Source organism: Drosophila gunungcola, unplaced genomic scaffold (genome assembly GCF_025200985.1).
Source record: "Drosophila gunungcola strain Sukarami unplaced genomic scaffold, Dgunungcola_SK_2 000001F, whole genome shotgun sequence".
In the NCBI taxonomy this organism is placed as follows: Eukaryota; Metazoa; Arthropoda; class Insecta; order Diptera; family Drosophilidae; genus Drosophila; species Drosophila gunungcola.
In genome coordinates, this window is record NW_026453197.1 from 4,983,291 (window position 1) to 5,002,163 (window position 18,873).

Genomic DNA, 18,873 nt, shown 5'->3' on the forward strand with positions numbered 1-18,873 from the left:
TTTCATAGTACCTACCGTTTGCAACATTTTGTTACATATATGTGGTATCCCAGAAAAGCGTAAACCCAAAAAAAAAGTCTCATTTCTAAATTGTGTAATTAACAACTCAGGCTTGTACTTTAAATGCATGTTTAAATGATTCAGATACTGTATATAATTAATAAATTGATATTTAAGTATAAGGAGCTTAACCTTCACTTAAAAGACACCCAAAAAAATAGCTAAAAAGCATGAGAATGACTACTAAAAAACTTGACTTAAAACTTTCTGGAAATATATTAGCTTGACTCACTTTTAAAGTATAATCCCTAAATGTATTTTGACACATATTTTTTGAGAGCTCTCTCAACGTAGAAACAAATGCCCACAGGAGTAATTAGCACAAACACTATTATTAATGTCTTGTATTGCATTGATCAATTAAGTGTAGAGTTGGTCGGTATTTTGTATCAAATAAAAATTACTGTTTTCCATAAAGTCCTTTTGACAGCTCTTTCCTCGGTGACCCAAGAATCAAGATAAGCCTCTCCTGATTACATCCATGATGCTGTGGCAAGGAATTGGCTTTCCAAACTCTGTGTGCGATAGTGCACATTATCAACGCAGTTTACGTGCTATTTAGCACGTGCCCATATGGCCTGTGGCTGCTCCTGCGATTTGCTTCTGCTTTGGTTGATGCTGCGGCTGTCGATATCCATAATGATAATGAAGATGCGTCTGATGAGGTTGATGGGGTGCTGAGAGCGATGATTGCAACATTCGGGGAGTGGCCAAAGGGGCCGTAACAGTTCGCTGCACTTTGTGGCCAATCGAAATTGCGTATTTTGGACGTTGTCGGCTTAATTATGTGCCTGGCCCCCTGAATATGCAATGCCAAGTTTTTGCACTGCCAGATCGGAGCAGCTGACTTCGAGTAGAGAGTGAAACTATGGGAAATGTGTGTTCGGGCTATGATAGTGGGAGGTCGGAGGTCAATTCATTGCCATTATTGGAGCAGCTGCCGTTCATTGCGAGTGCGAATTATGCATGCGCCTCAAGCTGACCGCCTGAAACACTCAGAAAATCAATTCAAAAATACAATAACTATTTTGATAGCCACACTTATCCCAAAAAAAAAAAAAAATAGTAAGTTAAATAATTAAAAATAATAGTTACAAATTACTACAAAAGCTACTTTATAAGCGATTTGTTCATTTGCCCAAGGGAATTAAATTAATTAAGTTATTTAGTCAGAAGTTTGCAACGCAGTGAAAAAGACGTTTCCGACCCTATAAAGTATATATATTCTTGATCAGCATCACTAGTAGAGTCGATCTAGCCATGTCCGTCTGTCCGTCCGTCTGTCCGTCTGTCCGTCCGTCTGTCCGTCTGTCCGTCCGTTTATATGCAAACTAGTCTCTCAGTTTTAAAGCTATCTGCATGAAACTTTCCCAAAAGTTGTCTTTCTATTGCAGGTAGTATATAAGTCGGGACGAGCCGGATCGGACGACTATAGCATATAGCTCCCATAGGAACAATCGGAAAAATAAATGAAAAAAAATTATAACTTTGCTGTTTTTTAATTTTTTGTTTAGTTCTTCGACATATAGTAATGGTAAAATATTTCCGATTTACGGTTTAATTTCATCAAAATCGGACGACTATAGCATATAGCTCCCATAGAACAATCGGAAAAATAAATGAAAAAAAATTATAACTTTTCTGTTTTTTAATTTTTTGTTTAGTTCTTCGACATTTGTATATATAATAGCATACCAAATTAATTACCATAGAAACCATTTCAACGAACACGGGTCTTTATATATTTAAATTTAAGTATCAACGGAAAAATTCGTAGTGTCACAGAAACCCTAAACTTTTTGATGTGTGTTTAAATGTGTTTACTGAACATTTGCTTAGATTTTGCAAAAACAGACATCCCTTTGGCAGATATTTAATCTTTTAAATTTTAGCCAGATTGTGTGGGTCACCGATTTTTCTCAGACATTCCTGATATAGATTTCCTTGGCACTCATTTTTTTTGTGAGTGTAACAAGCAAGTCAGTCAGTTATTGGCAGGGCTGATTGGCCAACTGGTCGGCTACGCAATGCCGGCTGTTGCCGTCGTCATAGTCGTGGCTATTTAGCGTAATTGAATTACCTATTTTCCGTTCACGGACTCTAATTTATGGTTATTAATGCGAGGCAAAGAAAGCATGGTCGTTGACTTCTTGCTTCAGCTCCTATAGAAAACTTGTCTGGCTGCAAGTAAAAGTTAAGGAATTTGTATAACCTAGAGGGGAGAAAGCTGAAAATATGTGCAAAAAGTTGAGAAAACTCGACTGCAAGTCAGGTAGGGGTGAAACGAATGCGAATGCAATCCAAACTTCAAATAACAACAGGAAAATGCTCGGCGAAGGCAAAATTCTGCACAAAGAAGGAGCTCCAGCGAGTAAAGAGCAAAAAGCAGCCACAAAAATATTTATAGAAATTCGAAATAACAAAAAACGCGGGTAAAGAAAAGAAATTGAAAGCTCAAAATGCACACGAGCGTAAAAAGCAATAAAAAGAAAGCTGAGGCGAATATTTTCCAGGCAGCTTGGTAAAACCTTGAATACCCTTAGCGAAGGGAAAGTAAAATGGGGTTGCCAAGTGGGAGAGAAACAATTCACTGGAAATTGGGGAAAATAATAGTTCTAGGTATATTTAAGAATCTTTAGGTTTTCGTTGAGCAGCAAAGTACTTCCTTCCCGAGAACAATTACTGCCAATTGAGGTAACATTTTCCTAACTGATTCCCATGACTAATGAAATACATTACCGGCGAAGCATTCGGAAATTTCCAAGAACCCTTTGTGTTTCGCCTTAGTCGAGCAGAACAAAGTCAATGGCAGGCTTTTGCGGTGGCAACCCTAATGGATTTCTTGGCATAATTAACCCATGCCAACCCCTCGACTTCAGCAAGGTCAGCCAATGGGGTGGGGGTTTGGAAAAGTGTTGATGGTTTTCGGCAAATGCCAAAGGCAGTGCCAAAAAATATATACATTTAAGCCTAGTCATGCGTGCCCATTTCCAGCTGCCCTGCAACAATACACACAATATAGCAAATATTCTGGATTTCTGGACGGTAGAGGAAGAAATCCGATTCGGACTCAATGACATTTCTCAAGCGTGGCAATTTATGTGGATCCGGGTTAAATATAATTTGCTTTGGCCAAACTTTAAACTATTTGCAGTCGAGGCGAAAGTTGTTCGCACACATAAATCATTTCCCCGAAGCATTTATGTTATTTATACAATTTTTGCTTACAGCATTCCATACAGCTCACAAGTCGCCGGGGAAATGTCGTAATAGTGCCGGCTGCTCCCATAGAAAATCCATAAAGTGCCCGACCGACCACTCGTATCTGTTTCAATTTGCATATCTTTGATTCGCCAGCTATTGTTGGAGCCACTCGGCTAGTCCGATAGTCCGATGGTCCGCATCCGCATCTACATCTACTCATTTTTGTTGTTACTGCTGTCAGCACAAGTCTCCAAGGACATACAACACAATGCCACAAAATCTGCCACGCCTTTTGCTCCTTTTCGGATTCTGCGGGCTCACGCTCAGGGCTCAAGGCTCAAAGGCCCAAGGACCCAAGGACCAAGGCCCAAGTCTCTCGGCTTAGCAGCCAATATCGCCACTAATACGTAGAAAGCATTTCATTTTACGTTTGACTAATAGAAAGGATTCATTATGAATTATACATATGTGTTCGCCTATGCGTGTGCGTCCCATAAGCAGGGCTATGCCATGCGTGTCCTGGATAAATTTGTTTTCGCCGAACGTGTCCCTGCTGGCGTTGTGGTAATTTTTTAGTCCTGGTCATGGCCAAAGTCCCTGGCTGGCAGTTTGCGGCGGTTAATTTTCAGCGGAGATTTGCTCGGGTCTCTGGCTTGATTAGAATTGATGAAGTTGATGTGGCCAAGTGTCAGAGGTTGGGTCATTGCGCCACTCTTGGTTTTCTGGGCGATAGTTTGATGACTTTTGTGACACATTCTTTTTGGTACTTTATGGAAGTTTACTCTCAACTTTTTTTATATATGTCAGTTAAATTACAAAATTGTCTTGAAAAATTATGTAAATATAAATATCTTGCTAGGCCAATCAAAATTAAACTTTTAACATAAAAGAGTGGTTGAATATGAATAAGCCAAAACAAAATACTTTTAAAATATTTGTTATATACATATACAGGTCTCAAGATATTTAAAGCTTTAGTATTATAATAATAAAACATTAAGATCAAAAGTGTGACTAGTGACTTGCATAAAAACATTTTAAAATATTTTAAATGTTTGATCTGGTAAGCAAACAAACCACAAGAGTTATAAACTTTGGTCTTTTTTTGGAGGTAGATATAAAAATGTGAAAATATGTCTGCTCTAGCATGAATCTTTTACCCCAAAACCCATCCCAATTTCATACGCAAATGGAACCAATCTAATTTAAGTGCCAGCTAAAGAAGTGCATGCAAAACAGCTTCCGAGATTAATTCCCAAAATTAATTCATCCACTGAATAATCTGCTTTATTAAGTTGGGTCATCCATCCAGCAGCCACGCACTCCGCACTCAACTTTCTTTGACCACGACCCAAAAACCAAAACTACTTGGCACATAAATAACCTGGAGACAAGGCACTCAAGTGTGTGCACACACACACACACACACACAGAAGGCCGAGAGGCGGAATGCAAAACTATTTTTGATATTAATTGTCGAGGCGACACAGTTTCGGTTTGAAAAGAGCCCAAAAGCAAATGGGCTGCCATTAATTTCCGGTCAAGTGGCTGATAGACAATCATAATTATTTATTTAGCACACATCAAATTGACCAAATGCACACGTGGTTGTGGTGCCGCAAAAAGGGTGAGGGGTAGGAGCAGGGGTTGGGGGTAGTGGACCTTTAGGATCGAGTGGGTTAGTTGTGCGGTTTGCCAAGGTGTTGAAATGTTTACTTTGTTCGAGGCCGACAAGAACTGTGACTCGGAGTTAATGATGCATAACACTTGCGGTTGTCAAAGAGGTTGGGGGGCGTGGCCCGGCAGGTGGTTATCGGAATGTGCGATAGTGTGTCCCTACAATTTATAGACCATAATTGCAACAATTTTGAGCCCCTGCACTTCGCCGCCGCTATGATGCTCGCCCACGCACTTAACATTCTGATTTATCCAGTAAATGCACTCTAAAAAGGGGGCAGGTGGGCGATGGGCGGTGGGCGGTGGGCGGTGATCGGTGGGCGTAACTGCCGTGGCCGCAGGATGCCGAGCAATTTTAATGACATGCTGGCAGGCATCCAATCTATATGTTAAAACAAAGAGCAAGGCTAAAAGGAGCCTTCCATTTGCCCAATAGCTTGGAAATAATTTATAACAGTTTTGCAATGGCAGCGGCAACGGCGAACGAAAGGGAAAGGATAAAAGAGAAAGGAGAAATGAGGGAAAGCCACCGCTATAGACATCCGCAGCGACATCAGGTCCTTATCACGGTACCACATGTGAAAGTGCAACAAAAAATAACGTTAAAATAGGTACGACTTTCATTTGTGGTGGTTGGATTTATGGTCTTACATTTATTTTATCAATTTCACTCTGTCAGAATCTTAAATATTTTTGTCACAATTACCGATAGTTGAGTTTAGTACGAAAACTATTTTTTAACTTCTTTATTATCGAAATTTAACCCAATGACAGAATCTAAAAATATATTATTTATCTGTATATGCAAACTCTCAATAAACATTTTAGTATACGAGTTTATTGTTATTGGAATTATATGTAAGAAACACAAATGCAATATTTATCTAAATAGATAATTGTATGTTTAAGTGCAAATATACAATTAAATTAGAGAAGATAAGCCTTTTATTATTAAATACTGAATATATGGGACTTCATAATTTATGTATGCAAATTTTAGTAAATATAGGGATTTCATTGGGTAAACAATTTAATCATATTTTTTTTTTGACTGACGTTAAATTATCTTGCAGTTAGTGAAATTAATTCTTAATATAAAACTAGCATAGCTTTTTAGAATTATAACATATATTACAGCAAGTCAACTTTTTATTTTCCTTTTTTATTTTGTGTCTCAGTTATAAATGGGTCACCAAAAAAAACATATAATGCACTAAGCTACTTATTTCGTTTTTTTTTAATAAAAATAATTACATTCATAGCTGAATTCATTTGCGTCTCAGTTTTATGTGCGACAGCATTCATTGAGAACAAACACTGCGATTCGGCTCAGAACTTTGAGTGCAATGGAAAAATATGTTTAAATTTTGCCGCTGGCGCTCATTAAATGCGACTTAATTTCTTTGCGGGCCTGTCCCCAATATATCATGTCAGCAGTCCGGGCCAGTCACAAAGAGAAAATCTGCTGACAGTTTGCATTCTGGCCGGGGTGCCCATTCCACATCCCTCGGGCCTGGTCATTTCATGCTTGGCAAAATTTCGCCAGCTCTTTGAGTTTTCTTTTCGGCGGCGGGAACGCGATGAATATTTCATTGCCGGTCAGTGGGAGACAAATTAAAAAGTTTTACGCATCTGACCCGCGCTAGAAGAGGCTTGGCATTATTAAAACTTTTACAATTTATCAAATATTCTTGGCTATTTTTGGGACGCGCAGCGACAATTGTTTGCCGGACACATGGCTGTCACATCGCTGTCGTCCACGCCCAACCATTGTATAGTGATTGCCAGACGTGTGGGATGAAATCAATAGGGAAATTATAAGCACTCGCTTCGACAGTTCATTTGCGTGCGTAAACAGCGGCGCAGCAGCTGGCGTTTCCCGCTCCCCAAGTCACCTGCCACGCGCTGGCCCATCAATCTTGGTCTATGATAACGCCCGGGACGGGCAGGTAGCTCGTAAATCTCGGCGCTATCTGGCAGCTCCTTGGCCCACCTAGTTTTTGTTCTACGCGGTTCGGTTCGGTTCGGTTCGGTTTGACTAGGTCCGTTCCTATTTGCGTAGCTGTCAGCCCGCACATGTGGCCGTGAGTGAGCGATGAAGGGGACGCATCGGCATCGGGAGTGGCATCACATCAATTCTGGGACGGCCTCAAGTCTGCCCCGACGAAAGTTCGTCTTCGTCGGGGCTCAATCAAAATATTCATTGGCCGTGCTGGTTACATATTCATATTAGCAGGCCACAGTGTAACCCACTGCCGGGCTTCAAATACTGTCTAAACAAACTACACACAGGGAAATTTAATTCAGAAGCTCTAGGCAAAAACTTCACTTAGAGAACAGATTATTTTCGCATTTTGACTTGTATGACTAGTACTTTTATCCTAATCGTTTTTTGTATATATTAATAAATATTTAATAATGTCAAATTTTAAATAAATTAAACATTTGTTGATTATTTCGAAGGTTGAAACAGTATTGGTTATGACTTTGTATGCTAAATCTTACACGGATACGCCTGTTTTTATACTTCACCTTGATTTGAAAACTAATTTCACAATACTTTTGCAGGGTAAGTAGACAATAATAATAATTTGTTAGTACTTCAGTTTTCCAAGTGTAGTCCGTAATTTTGCAAACAGTGAGCAATCGGTGTATTAGTCGGTGCATCTCATGTATGAGTGCATTTCTGGTCGGGGCTTAGCACGCATGGAAGCCTTTCATTATTGGTAATCACAATCACACTCCCACGTACTGCATCAATCAAAAGCAGCTGAGGCTGCCCTGGCTGCTCCGGCTGGCCAACCCCAGGGATTATTAATCAATGGCCAGGTTAGGTCAAAAGGTGCATTCGACGGACACTGGCTTTCCTTGCAATCGAGCGGACTCAGTGCTCGGCCAAAGCATTGTGGCCAACGAGGCGTGTACGTAATTCGTATACGTAATGTGCCAAAGCCAGTGGCTGAGTTATTTCAAAGGTGTGGCCACTGATTCGCCAGCAAGAACATGGGTACCAGAAACCCAGAACGAGAACCAGAACCCTTGCCAACGGATAGATACACGAAATGAGCTGCTGGCGCATTATTAAGTTGCATGCAATTAAAATTACGCGCGTAATCAGAGCGAAAAAAAGATAAATTCGCGTGATAAATATATTTTTACGCTCTGCTTGCCTCACGCGTGCTCGGCGAATAGGGGCTTGGGTTTACGGCGGACGGAGTTCGGATCTCAGGCGTAATCAGGCTGCCGCACTGGGGCTAATTAATTTCGCCACTTTACTCCGTTACAGGATCTCCAGGGAGGAGCTTTCGCTTAGCGGCTGTATCTGGGCGCCCAGCTTTGATTTTCTTTCTTTTTTAATTTTTTCCATTTTCCCCGCTTTACATTCGTTCTGTGTTTTCCTGTTTGCCACAGCTACACGTTTTGTGTACTGTATGCCAGCGAAGGTTGTATTGGACTGCCAAAGATTTTCAATTTTAATTACAAATAATTTTAGCAATCAATAAATGGAGGCTAACTTTGTTGTAAGCATTATTGGTAATGCCATTTTGTATTATTATAATAATAGTATTATTTTGGAAAATATACCTGTCACCGTTTTAAAACATCCTATAATTGGTCATTTAACAAGCGACTATTTGGTTACCTAAATAATGCAATGTATATAGCTGTTCCTCAAATAAATTTTCCAATTCAGGATTTATTTTTGTTGTAAAATTGTTTGGGCAATTTAAAATAACTAATGTTGTATGCAGCGTAACTCACCGTCGACTCCCTTTGCTTAATAGCCCAGCTCTCTTACACTTGTTTAATTTGTGCTGTTTTTCTTGGTATTTATAATTTTTCCCCGGCTAATTAATATGGCTTACATAGATGCTGTTGCCACAGTATCTTATCCCCGAAAAAACTAAAGTGCAGCGAAAGTTTCAATGAACGTTTTCGACGTACACACTTAGCTTGCTACGCACACGGCCTGGACCATAAAGATGGCCGAAGACAAAGAGCCGGCAACCAAAAATCCAACTGGCCCGAATGCGCACGCATAAAAGTTTTTTTCGGGCCAAAATAGTGGAGTTGCAGGCTCGACGGCCGGCCGATAAAGAGAATGCATGGCAGTGAAGTGCAGATAAAGTGTAGCCGGCAAAGAAACGAAAAGTGTCAGCGGGCCAAGTACAAGTTTGAGTACAAAGAGCAGTGGGTGAGGAAAAATAAGTTTTCATACCCCCAAAAAAGGGGAGGGGGGGCGGTGCTCGATAAAGTTTCCCCTGGCCCGAGGAGAAATGCTCGTTGGCCAACTGGCGACACATTCCAGCAGCATGCAAAGCGAGGCGAGGCGGGGCGAAGTTGGCAAACAACATTAGTTGATGGCCCAAATGGGCCAACATGGCGCTCGTGGCAGTCAATAATAAGCAGGCGACATGTTGGCCAGAGCGCACTTTCGGCCATCTCCCAAAAAAAGGACCCCGAAATGGAGATGGAGATGGAGATGAAGACTTCTCAACAAGTTTAAAGTTGCTGTCGAACTCTTGTTTCCTTGCGCCATTTCCTCATCGCCCAAAAGGAGGGTAAAATGTTGCAAGTAGCTGGGAATTTATGCAAATTCGTGCTGCATTAAAGATACTGATGGCACACTGAAGAATGCAAAAGTTTAATTTGGAACAAGCTAGAGCTCGAAAAAAATAGGACAAATAAAGTTATCAATAATTCGATCCGTCTGCTCTCGAGTGCTTTCCACTTGGCCAAATCCACATATCTTCATTATGTCGCTCCCAATTATAGTACAGAGGCCAAGCGTGCAACGGTTGAGCAGATAAAAACACGGTTAATTAATGACTGACACTGATGAGCTGGCCATTCCGGAGCTCTTGCATATTTAACCCATTTAACTCCTAATTAATACACTTCACACAAATTCATTTTAATTACACAAAATAAACCAAATATTTATGTAAATGCCGCCTGTCACTCACTCGTTTGCGAGTATTTCCCATGTTAATTACGCATATGCTCAGCAAAAGTCGGCGCTGCGAGGGCGTAAAGTGGAAAAAGCCTTTCACCAGACCAGCTCTGGCGTTTGTTTGCCTGTCAGCAGCATTTGGCAAGCGGTAAAATTACAAAATATACAAAATAAATAAAGCAGCAGCCAGCCGACAGCACTGCCATCGTCAAAATTAAATAAAATTTATTTGCGGAAATAAAAAGGATTGCTTACTTTCTGGCAAGGCAGTTAAAGCGAGCAATACAGTAAATACAGCTTTGAAACACATTTTATAAAATATGTGCTTAATAAAATTTTTATTAAATCAAATTTGCAGTTTTTCTTTTATATTTGGTTGAAAGGTTTTTAATAAATTCATTTGCTTGAAGGTGCTATACTGTAAATGTTCGATTGTGATACTTTAAAGCTTATAAATGAGTTTTCTGATATAAATTATTTCTTCATTTAATTTGAGTTTTCCTCTAACGCAACAAAATTAAAACCTATTATTTAGTTGTTAATGACTTAAATTAACTTTTTGTAAAACTATTTAACATTTAAGGCCAATTTTAAAAGATATTGAAACAGTTTTAGTCTTTTCAAATGTGATTTCTAATTGAAATTTAAATAAGCTAAGCTTGGGAAAATTAATGAGCTGCTTAAAGTTAGAACACCTCTGTGAGTGTATTGCTCAATTTACCATGGATTCACATGCTGTAATTTGTTTACTCGATGGCTGGTTTTATAGCCAGCTGTTCAAAGACATTGGTGGAAAACTGGGAAAGCCTCCTCATCCACACACACACACACAAAAAAGCAACACCATACAAGCACATGCACGGGATAGACGCATTTCGTTTGTAATTAGTGTCGCAGCGGCTGTTTCGCCTTTGTTGCTACCGCGTGTAAATTCAGAACATTAATTCTCTTAATTAGGAGTGTGCCAGTGTCCTTAATTGCTAACAAGGCGTCTCGCATATGCGACCATGTGTTTCATTTGCCAAATAGAGAGCCAAATGCAAATGCTTATTAAATTAAATATGTATCTTTCAGACAGTCGGCCTGCTCTCTTATTACCACATAATTGAGTCGCACAGAGGAGCTAGTCAGGCTTTAAGAAAACTACCCGCGATATTTTCGCATTAAAGGGAATTCGGGAAAAGCGGTCAGTAAAGTAGCTGGCCCACATGCTGGCGTCGAATGTTGGTCCATTATTTCATGATTCCTTTGCCATTTATCACCTGCAGGCAGTGACCGCAATCGTTGGGCGAAATTACAAATAAAATGAATTGGGACCGGGCCGAGAATGGATGAAAATGGCCTGCAGTGGGGCGAATTTACTACACCCCGAATCGAAAGACCCCGTGGACAAAACAAAAGGGCTCTCACCTGGACAATTTGTCAAATCGCCACCGCAATTGCTCATGTCGAGCTTCGATTTCCGGACTTGGTTCTGCGGGCATTGGGGCCTGGGAATTTACCTCACAGACATTGTGGGCGGAAATTAATTGAAAAACTTTGCTCAATATACGCGGTTAGCTAATCGTCAAATACTTGAAATAATTGACCGAATTAAAATCCTGTTGAGGGGTCTCCACTAGTTTAAGCAGAGTGCTCGTGTTTAATGGCGACCATCAGCAGAAAGACTTGCTCAAATTGTGGCACACAAATCACCTTTAAAGGGAGAAAGTTAGTTATGTATATTTTCCTATTCAAAGCATTTCCAACTAGTTGCAAAATGAATTCTAAAACGAATTTTGCTGAAAAACAAACAGACATTCTTTCGTTTGTGAGAGGGGTCTTTAAATTGCACAAAGCCAGGGCCATCAATGCATTTATAGACAACGATTTAGATGCCCGCCCACATGAAATTCAAATTCCAAGTTTCTAGGCAACAATGCAGTGAGTACTTTCTCCGGAATATGAGAGAAATCTGTAAATTGTCATTCCGAAAACAATTCCCTGTTCTTGCACTGTCAATGCTCTGCCGCACTTTCTCCCCGGGAGCTTGAAAATTGTACATTTTCATATGCCATGTTCCCATGCCGGAATTCATATTTCGGCTCATATGCATATGCACAGCCAGATGAAGTTGTTTTTGTTCTATAGGCATTCCGCACTGCCCTCTAACTTAACACGATTCTGCACTTGTCCTGCAGGAGTCCGGTGAAAATACTGAATACAGAATACAGAATTCAGAAAAAAATGTATTGCATATCAAGCGAGCTCTTCGAGAGGGAAACTGGGACAAGTGAACAAGCGTGTAAATGGCTTTTCATTTGGGCCATGATGTGACAGGCCAACTGCAGTCACACTTATTTTGGCACATTGCACTGAAAATATTTTGCAATATTTAACTATTGATTTGCGCCACACTTTTTTACACAATTTGGCCTTTAATCGATTTGGACAGCCGGGCCGAAGTGATTTAAATGCGAGCGGTAAATAAAATCACCGATTGCCAGTTTGAAGAGCTAAATTCTCGCCCGCTGACAGGCCAATCAAATTGGCATAAAATGGCCAAGACCGATGTCCGACAAACCGAAATCCGAAATGCGGAACTAATTGAAATTCACGCCGGTGTTCGTTTGGCTTAATTTTAAATCAAATTGCAAAATGCCAAACAAATTAATCGCCGTCAATGTGCTTAAGTCGAGTTGGATCGGATTTGGTGCGTTCCGCAAAACAGAACTCATTACAATTTTTAATTAATTTTGACAATAAATTTCGGCTAGCCAGGAAAGCGGTGTCCGCACTATCCCCAAAATTTAAAACTGACACTTTGATTAAAATCGCCGGCAAGGGTAAGGATTGGGGATTGATTTCGGGTCTCAATGGGGCCAGAACTGCCTACCTTTTCCTTTTGATTTCCCCAGAAATGTAAAACAATGTCAAAAGTTGTTAATGCCCGCAATCAAAACCGAAACCGTGCCCAGTAGTGCACCTTTGTTTTCAATTTGCGGAAGGTAAAAATTGAATTTGCATACGCAGCCCTCGACTACGCGTGTCTACAAATTAAATTCAATATTGGAGTTTCTCGGCCAAGGAGAAAGCTGGCGAAACGATGACCACGGCGACTCCGCTCTCCGGCTGTCCATCAATCAATCAAAGCACAAAGGTTACCTGGGGGAGAAATTTGCATGGGTTCACGCAGCGTTGCCGGCGACGTCCCAAGCAATTTGTGCGGTCTGCCTTTTTTTTCGCTTCTCCTCGCCCATCCCCAGAGTGGTTTTCTTATGGCGGGAGTGTGGGGGACGACGGAGCCTTGAAAGGATAGGTTGAATGGTCCTGGCTGGGGCAAACTTAACCGCAGACGTATGGTCAAAAAGCTCGGGAGAATTGGCTCATGTTTTTTGCAAAGAACGCTTTCTTTGGTTGAAAACTTTCTGCATACCTTGTAGACACTGCAGGGTAGCATGAGCTTGATCGATGTAACATAAACAAAATAAATACCTTAAAGAACATGACCAGCTTTATTAAATACTAATTTATATGAATTCTTATGAAATCCAATTTTGAAGTATATATTGTTGTTAAAATATGAGACAACATCACTAAAATTACTTAAAAGAAAAAAATTTTTGGAAAATATTATTTAAATGGAAAGGCTGACATATCTATATTTTCAAAACAATTTCTGGCGTTTTTTGTTTTGCTAAAACTTTCTGTAAGTGAAAACATTAATATTCATTCCTGTAGAAATTGGTCTTAACTTTTTAACAGACATATCCAGGAAAATTCTGATTTCTCATATATATAACGTTCTGTAATCTTAATGTGAATTTTTGGTTAAATAAACCAGTAATCTGGACAAAAGTCGAACTATTTTTTTCTTCGACAATGTTTTCAAGGAAGTATAAATATGTAAGAAGGAATTCCCTTTCTTTGTCCTGAAAAAATACATATTTTGGGCATACTAAATTAATCATTTGTCCTGGCTTCGTAAGCACTTAATTAAGCAAATAAGGTAAGGCACCGTAGACATTATGGTTTTGAGAACAATATTAGCAAGCCTTTTCTGTTCTCAAGAAACTGAATGAACTACATTCATTACACATATTAAACAAAATATAAGGATTCAAAGAAAACAAAACTCCAATGCCAGATTTTCATTGAAATAATAATATATCTTTTAACACAACAAGGAATTATAAATCAATCATATATATATTATTTTTGCTGATTCGTGAGGCAGTATAGCCAAAGGGTATCCACTTGGTCCGTTCCAAAATGCACTTTCCCAATGGCTTTGCATGTCCACTGCTGATTCCTTTTTGCGTTTTGCTTTATGCCAGCCAGGCCTGAAGTGGCCAACGAGCGAGTACAGAAAGGCAGGAGCAGAAAACGGCCGGGGGTATAAAAAAAATAGAACTCGATGGCCGGGCGCCGTGTGGTAAATGGTTAAGGGCATGTCATGGCAATTTGCATTTTCAGCTTGACAAAGGATGTACAGGACTATATTCCTGAACAGAACCGAGCCCCGCCCCCGCCAAAGGGCCAACCAAGCCCACCTCCTATTCAATTTTTGGCCAGGCACCAGCTGCTGTTAATATGCAAACTGGGATTTCTTTTGTGGCTTTGATTTCGGCCCGTTCCGCTGGACAATCGCCGCTCGAAGCCACGCCCGGCTTCATATTCAATATCATGTTCAATAATTTGGCCTCGTCCTGCGGCACAGGATATGTGCACACGTACAAGAGCAGATCGTCCAGCATTGATTGCCAGCGCTGAGCTTTTAATAGACTTTCAAATATTGCCACTTCAACCTCGACGCGGATGAGCGGTATATAGGCCAATAAGATAATTAATGTCCTGGGAGTCAGCCAGTTGGCACCCCAAATCCACCCCCCCAGTGGCAAACGAGGCGCTCAAGGCGCCGACAAGGACAAACCGAGAGCCGGACCAACTCGCTGATTGCCTGCGTTAATGTTAATTGCCCTTGATGAGTTTTATGCGCTGCGCTAATGAACAAATGACTGCACATCGCCAATATGTATGAGCGACCAATACGACGGGCATATCGCGGCCCACAAACTATGCGTTCCACTGGGTGGGTTTTTGGGGGCCACATAATCATGGCATTGTTAGCCGCTAGCCAGGCAGCATTTAATTGCCGACCGGGGTCGTTTGTTTTGGAGGGTGGATAGCTTTTACGTACATGAAGGTGCTTAATTGAATATTTGGTCAGGTTAATTAAAGTCTACTCCCGATGGATATATTCGCAAGATTGGGGGTTGATTTCAACAGCAAGGCATTTATAGTTAATAAGCAAAAAACTGCAAATTGTAAAAAAGACTCTCAGGTTTTATTAAACATACAATTTTACATAGATTAAATTTGCAAGCTTCCAAAATAATTGCACCTTTTTGTCCAAGTGCCAGTATATCCAAGCCAACGAAAGGATGGTTTCTACTGCAATAAATATTCATGTCCTGTCCAGGCCTTTGGCAGTTTCCTTTTGAAAAACCATTTTCAAAACTTTGCATTAGCAGACAGACTTCCGCTGGAGAATTGCTATTCCATTATATTTTACAAAAAGACACCCCCCGTGCCGAACTTCAGCTGATGTCCTGACTTGTAGCCGAAATTTGCATACAACAGACGAAAATGAGAACAAAACCGCCGCTGATGGCTGTCAAAAATAAAGAAGCAAACGTTGGCTAAATTAAGCCGGAAACCAAATTCACTTGCAACTTGCAACGTCGTGTTTTTGCGGTAATGCTGGCGACTTCAACTTCATTTCCTGGCCGCAGGACCGAGCCATGAACAAAAACAAGACGCGGTCGCATCTGCTCCGTAGGCGTATACGTAATACTGTGCGCAGGGCATGCCGAAAGATGGGGCAACAACCAAAAGTTCCACTCCACAACCGCAATCAGAGAGTTTCGGAGAGCCAGCAATTTGAGCCAAGACATTGTAGCCTCGTCCCAACCACTTAATGACTTCCGCAAATAAAACGCTTTGTTCTGGGACAAGTTTAAAGCATTAGCACATTGCTCACACAGCACAGAAGCTGCTTGTACATATTTATCAGACTGTTTTGCTGCAATCTGCTAATGCATTTGGCTCTGCGACTAATGAATATTAATGGCACCACCGACCGCCGAGGGCCGGGCCAAATGGCAATAAAAATATTTCAATTAGAGCCAAACTGCCAACACATGCAGCAAGATCAACGACTTCGTTAATGCCACAACAAGTTGAAGATGCAGCTGCAACCGCAGACAAGCCAGACAGCCAGCACACGAAAAGATAAACCGATGCCAGCACGTTGGCATCCATAAATGATGGCCAACTGGGGAGCATCCCGTAATTCCGTACAGTTTCAACTTTCAATTGTCCGTAACAGCCAAGCTCCGTCAAATGCCACAAGCAAAGCAATCGTTAGAGCTCTGCACACAATGAACAATGCTGGACACTAAGAGTAACAATTTCTGCCTTCCAAATATCAGTAGCCATTAGCTTTTATCTCACACTCAAGACCTTATAACATCGCCTCAAGCATATATGCTTTAAATTAAACAGAACTTATCGTCTAAAAGATTTAAGCCGAGTTTTTTTTAATCAAATCAGTCTACTTAAGTCAGATTTCTCAATGTCATGTTAAGTTGCGAACAGTTAAAATGGGAAGAAGAAACGTTTGAAAACTATTTAAGAGAGAAATTGCGAATACTGCACGGAAATCTTGGCAGTCTGATTTTTTTCCAGTTTCAGTTTAAACTTTTTCATTAGGATTGCAAACCCTAAATTAGACATGACCATACAAACTGGACCTAAGCTCTGTTAAGCCAAAAAATGGTATTACAATAATAACAATTATAATTGAAAGTTAAGAAACTTGTAAATTTGTATATTTATTTATTTATCAGTTGTGTTTTTTGAGCGATTTAATAATAATAATAATAATAACAATCATCAAATTGTGCTTTTTACTATATCACTTAAAATGCTTTACTTCGTCCACAAACAAATCTAGCTGGCCATATATGAAGCAAATTTCATAGGGTTCGTAGAATTTAATACAATTTCTTAGTCAAACTGCCGAGGCAGTTACTGTCAAGTATTTGTAAGGTAAGGAACCAGGGAAGGGGACACCAAAATGTCGATCACAGTAGAGGAGAAAAACTTCGGCCTGGCCGTAAACCCTCTAACCGAGTCCCGCGAAATGGTGCGCTGCTACACGCTGAAGAACACCAAGGGCATGTCCGTGTCGGTTATCCAGCTGGGGGCCAGTATCCAGAGCGTCTGTCTGCCCGACGACTCCAAGAAGACGGAAGACGTGTGCCTGGGCTTCGACGACGTCGCCGGTTATGTGGCCAACAAGGGGGCCTACATCGGCGGAACCCTCGGACGTGTGGCAAACCGGGTGGCCAACGGCGAGTATTCCGTGGACGACACTACGATCAAGGTGACCAAGAACATCCAGGTAAATGATAAGTTTTAACCTTATACATAAAGCGAGTTTTTGGAAGATTATTTTATGAATAGTATTTTTATTAATTGCGGTCCTATCCCTCTGAATTTCGAGATCTCAGGAGTTGTAAGATTTAGAGTGTTGGGATTAGAAATGCAGGATTTTATTTGTGCATTTATAGCGCCAATTGTAACCCAAAAGGTCTACCTAACAACCACAAATAGCATTTATTTATTCAATTATTATTTACCAACACACAATTAAAATGGTTTCCATCAAAAAGTTATTTAAAAAATTTGTAAGAAATTAAGTATAAGCAGTTGCATTTACCTGACCGCCAGAGAACGTCACACCAATAGATTCAAAATTAGCGCCATCTGTAACCCAAAAAGTTATTGTTTCTATTTTAATGATGTAATATTAAACATGCAAGTAACCAATGTATCTTTCACCATTATTTCCAGGACAAATTCCAGCTGCACGGCGGATTCGTGGGATTCGACAGCGTCATCTGGGAGGTAGTTCAGAAATCGGCCGAAGGCGTGGTCTTCCGCCACGACTCGGCCCATGGCCACGAAGGCTATCCGGGCACTCTGACCTGTCTGGTCACCTATCGGCTGGACAACGAGAACCGGCTGTCGATCACCTTCGAGGCCACCACCGATCGCCAGACGGTGGTCAATCTCTCGAGCCACGCCTACTACAACCTGGCTGGCCATGCATCCGGGGCCAAAGGTCTGGCGGAGCACACCGTGGAGATTGCTTCCAGCGAGATCGTGGACACGGACAATTGGCAGATCCCCACCGGGAACTTGAACGTAGTGGCAGACACAGTCTTCGACCTTAGGTCGCCCGTTCTGCTGGGCGATCGACTGAAGCAGTTCGAAGATCGATCGATCCAGGGCTTCGACAACTGTTTTGTGGTGAACGGAGGCCGGGTACAAAGAGCCATCGTCAAGGTGGCCAAGATTGTGCATCCGCCCAGTGGCCGAGCGATGGAGGTGTGGACCGACCAGCCCGGCATGCAGTTCTACACTGCCAACAACATGGCCACCATTTCGGGCAAGAAGGGCTCGCGGTATGTGAAGCACGGATCCTTCTGTGTGGAGACGGAGAAGTTTCCCGATGCCATGAACCACCCGGAGTTCCCCTCGATCAATCTGGAGCCTGGCGAACAGTATAGACACCAAGTGGTGTACTGGTTCAAGGCCGAGAAGACCTGCAGGTGCTGCTTTAAAAAATAACCCTGACCCCCTCTTAAATAAATCTTAAATAAACAGGTTCCTTTTCCCTTACATTTATTTATGATTTTAATTTTAAACAAGCTAAATTAATAAAAATTAGTACAATTTTAAGTCGCTTAAAAATGTTATATTTATATATATGGCTATAAAAATGTTAATTTGATAAATAAAAACCTCATTCTATCTAATCCAGTAAATATGTAGCCCAGAAAGAATCACAAAAATATAATAACATATATTTATATGTTTATAGATTTACTTTAATTGTTTGGTTCAGTAAATTTCATTTAAAACTTTCA

The 18,873-nt window shown here is 40.8% G+C and overlaps 1 protein-coding gene across 1 annotated transcript; it reads left to right on the forward strand.

Annotated features, from left to right (window-relative positions):
- Window positions 1-16,934: 16,934 nt before the first annotated feature.
- LOC128261365 (galactose mutarotase) lies at window positions 16,935-18,623 on the forward strand. Its single transcript, XM_052995029.1, has 2 exons — window positions 16,935-17,342; window positions 17,795-18,623. The coding sequence occupies exons 1-2, from the start codon at window positions 17,016-17,018 to the stop codon at window positions 18,572-18,574; spliced, it is 1,107 nt and encodes a 368-aa protein (XP_052850989.1). The 5' UTR covers window positions 16,935-17,015; the 3' UTR covers window positions 18,575-18,623.
- The last annotated feature ends 250 nt before the right edge of the window (window positions 18,624-18,873 follow it).

What these genes read in the sequence shown, in the direction of transcription:
- LOC128261365 (XM_052995029.1), top strand. Translation starts at nt 17,016, where the DNA reads ATGTCGATCACAGTAGAGGAGAAAAACTTCGGCCTGGCCGTAAACCCT. An exon ending in AGGTGACCAAGAACATCCAG is followed by an intron (nt 17,343 to 17,794) that starts GTAAATGATAAG and finishes CATTATTTCCAG; the next exon opens with GACAAATTCCAGCTGCACGG.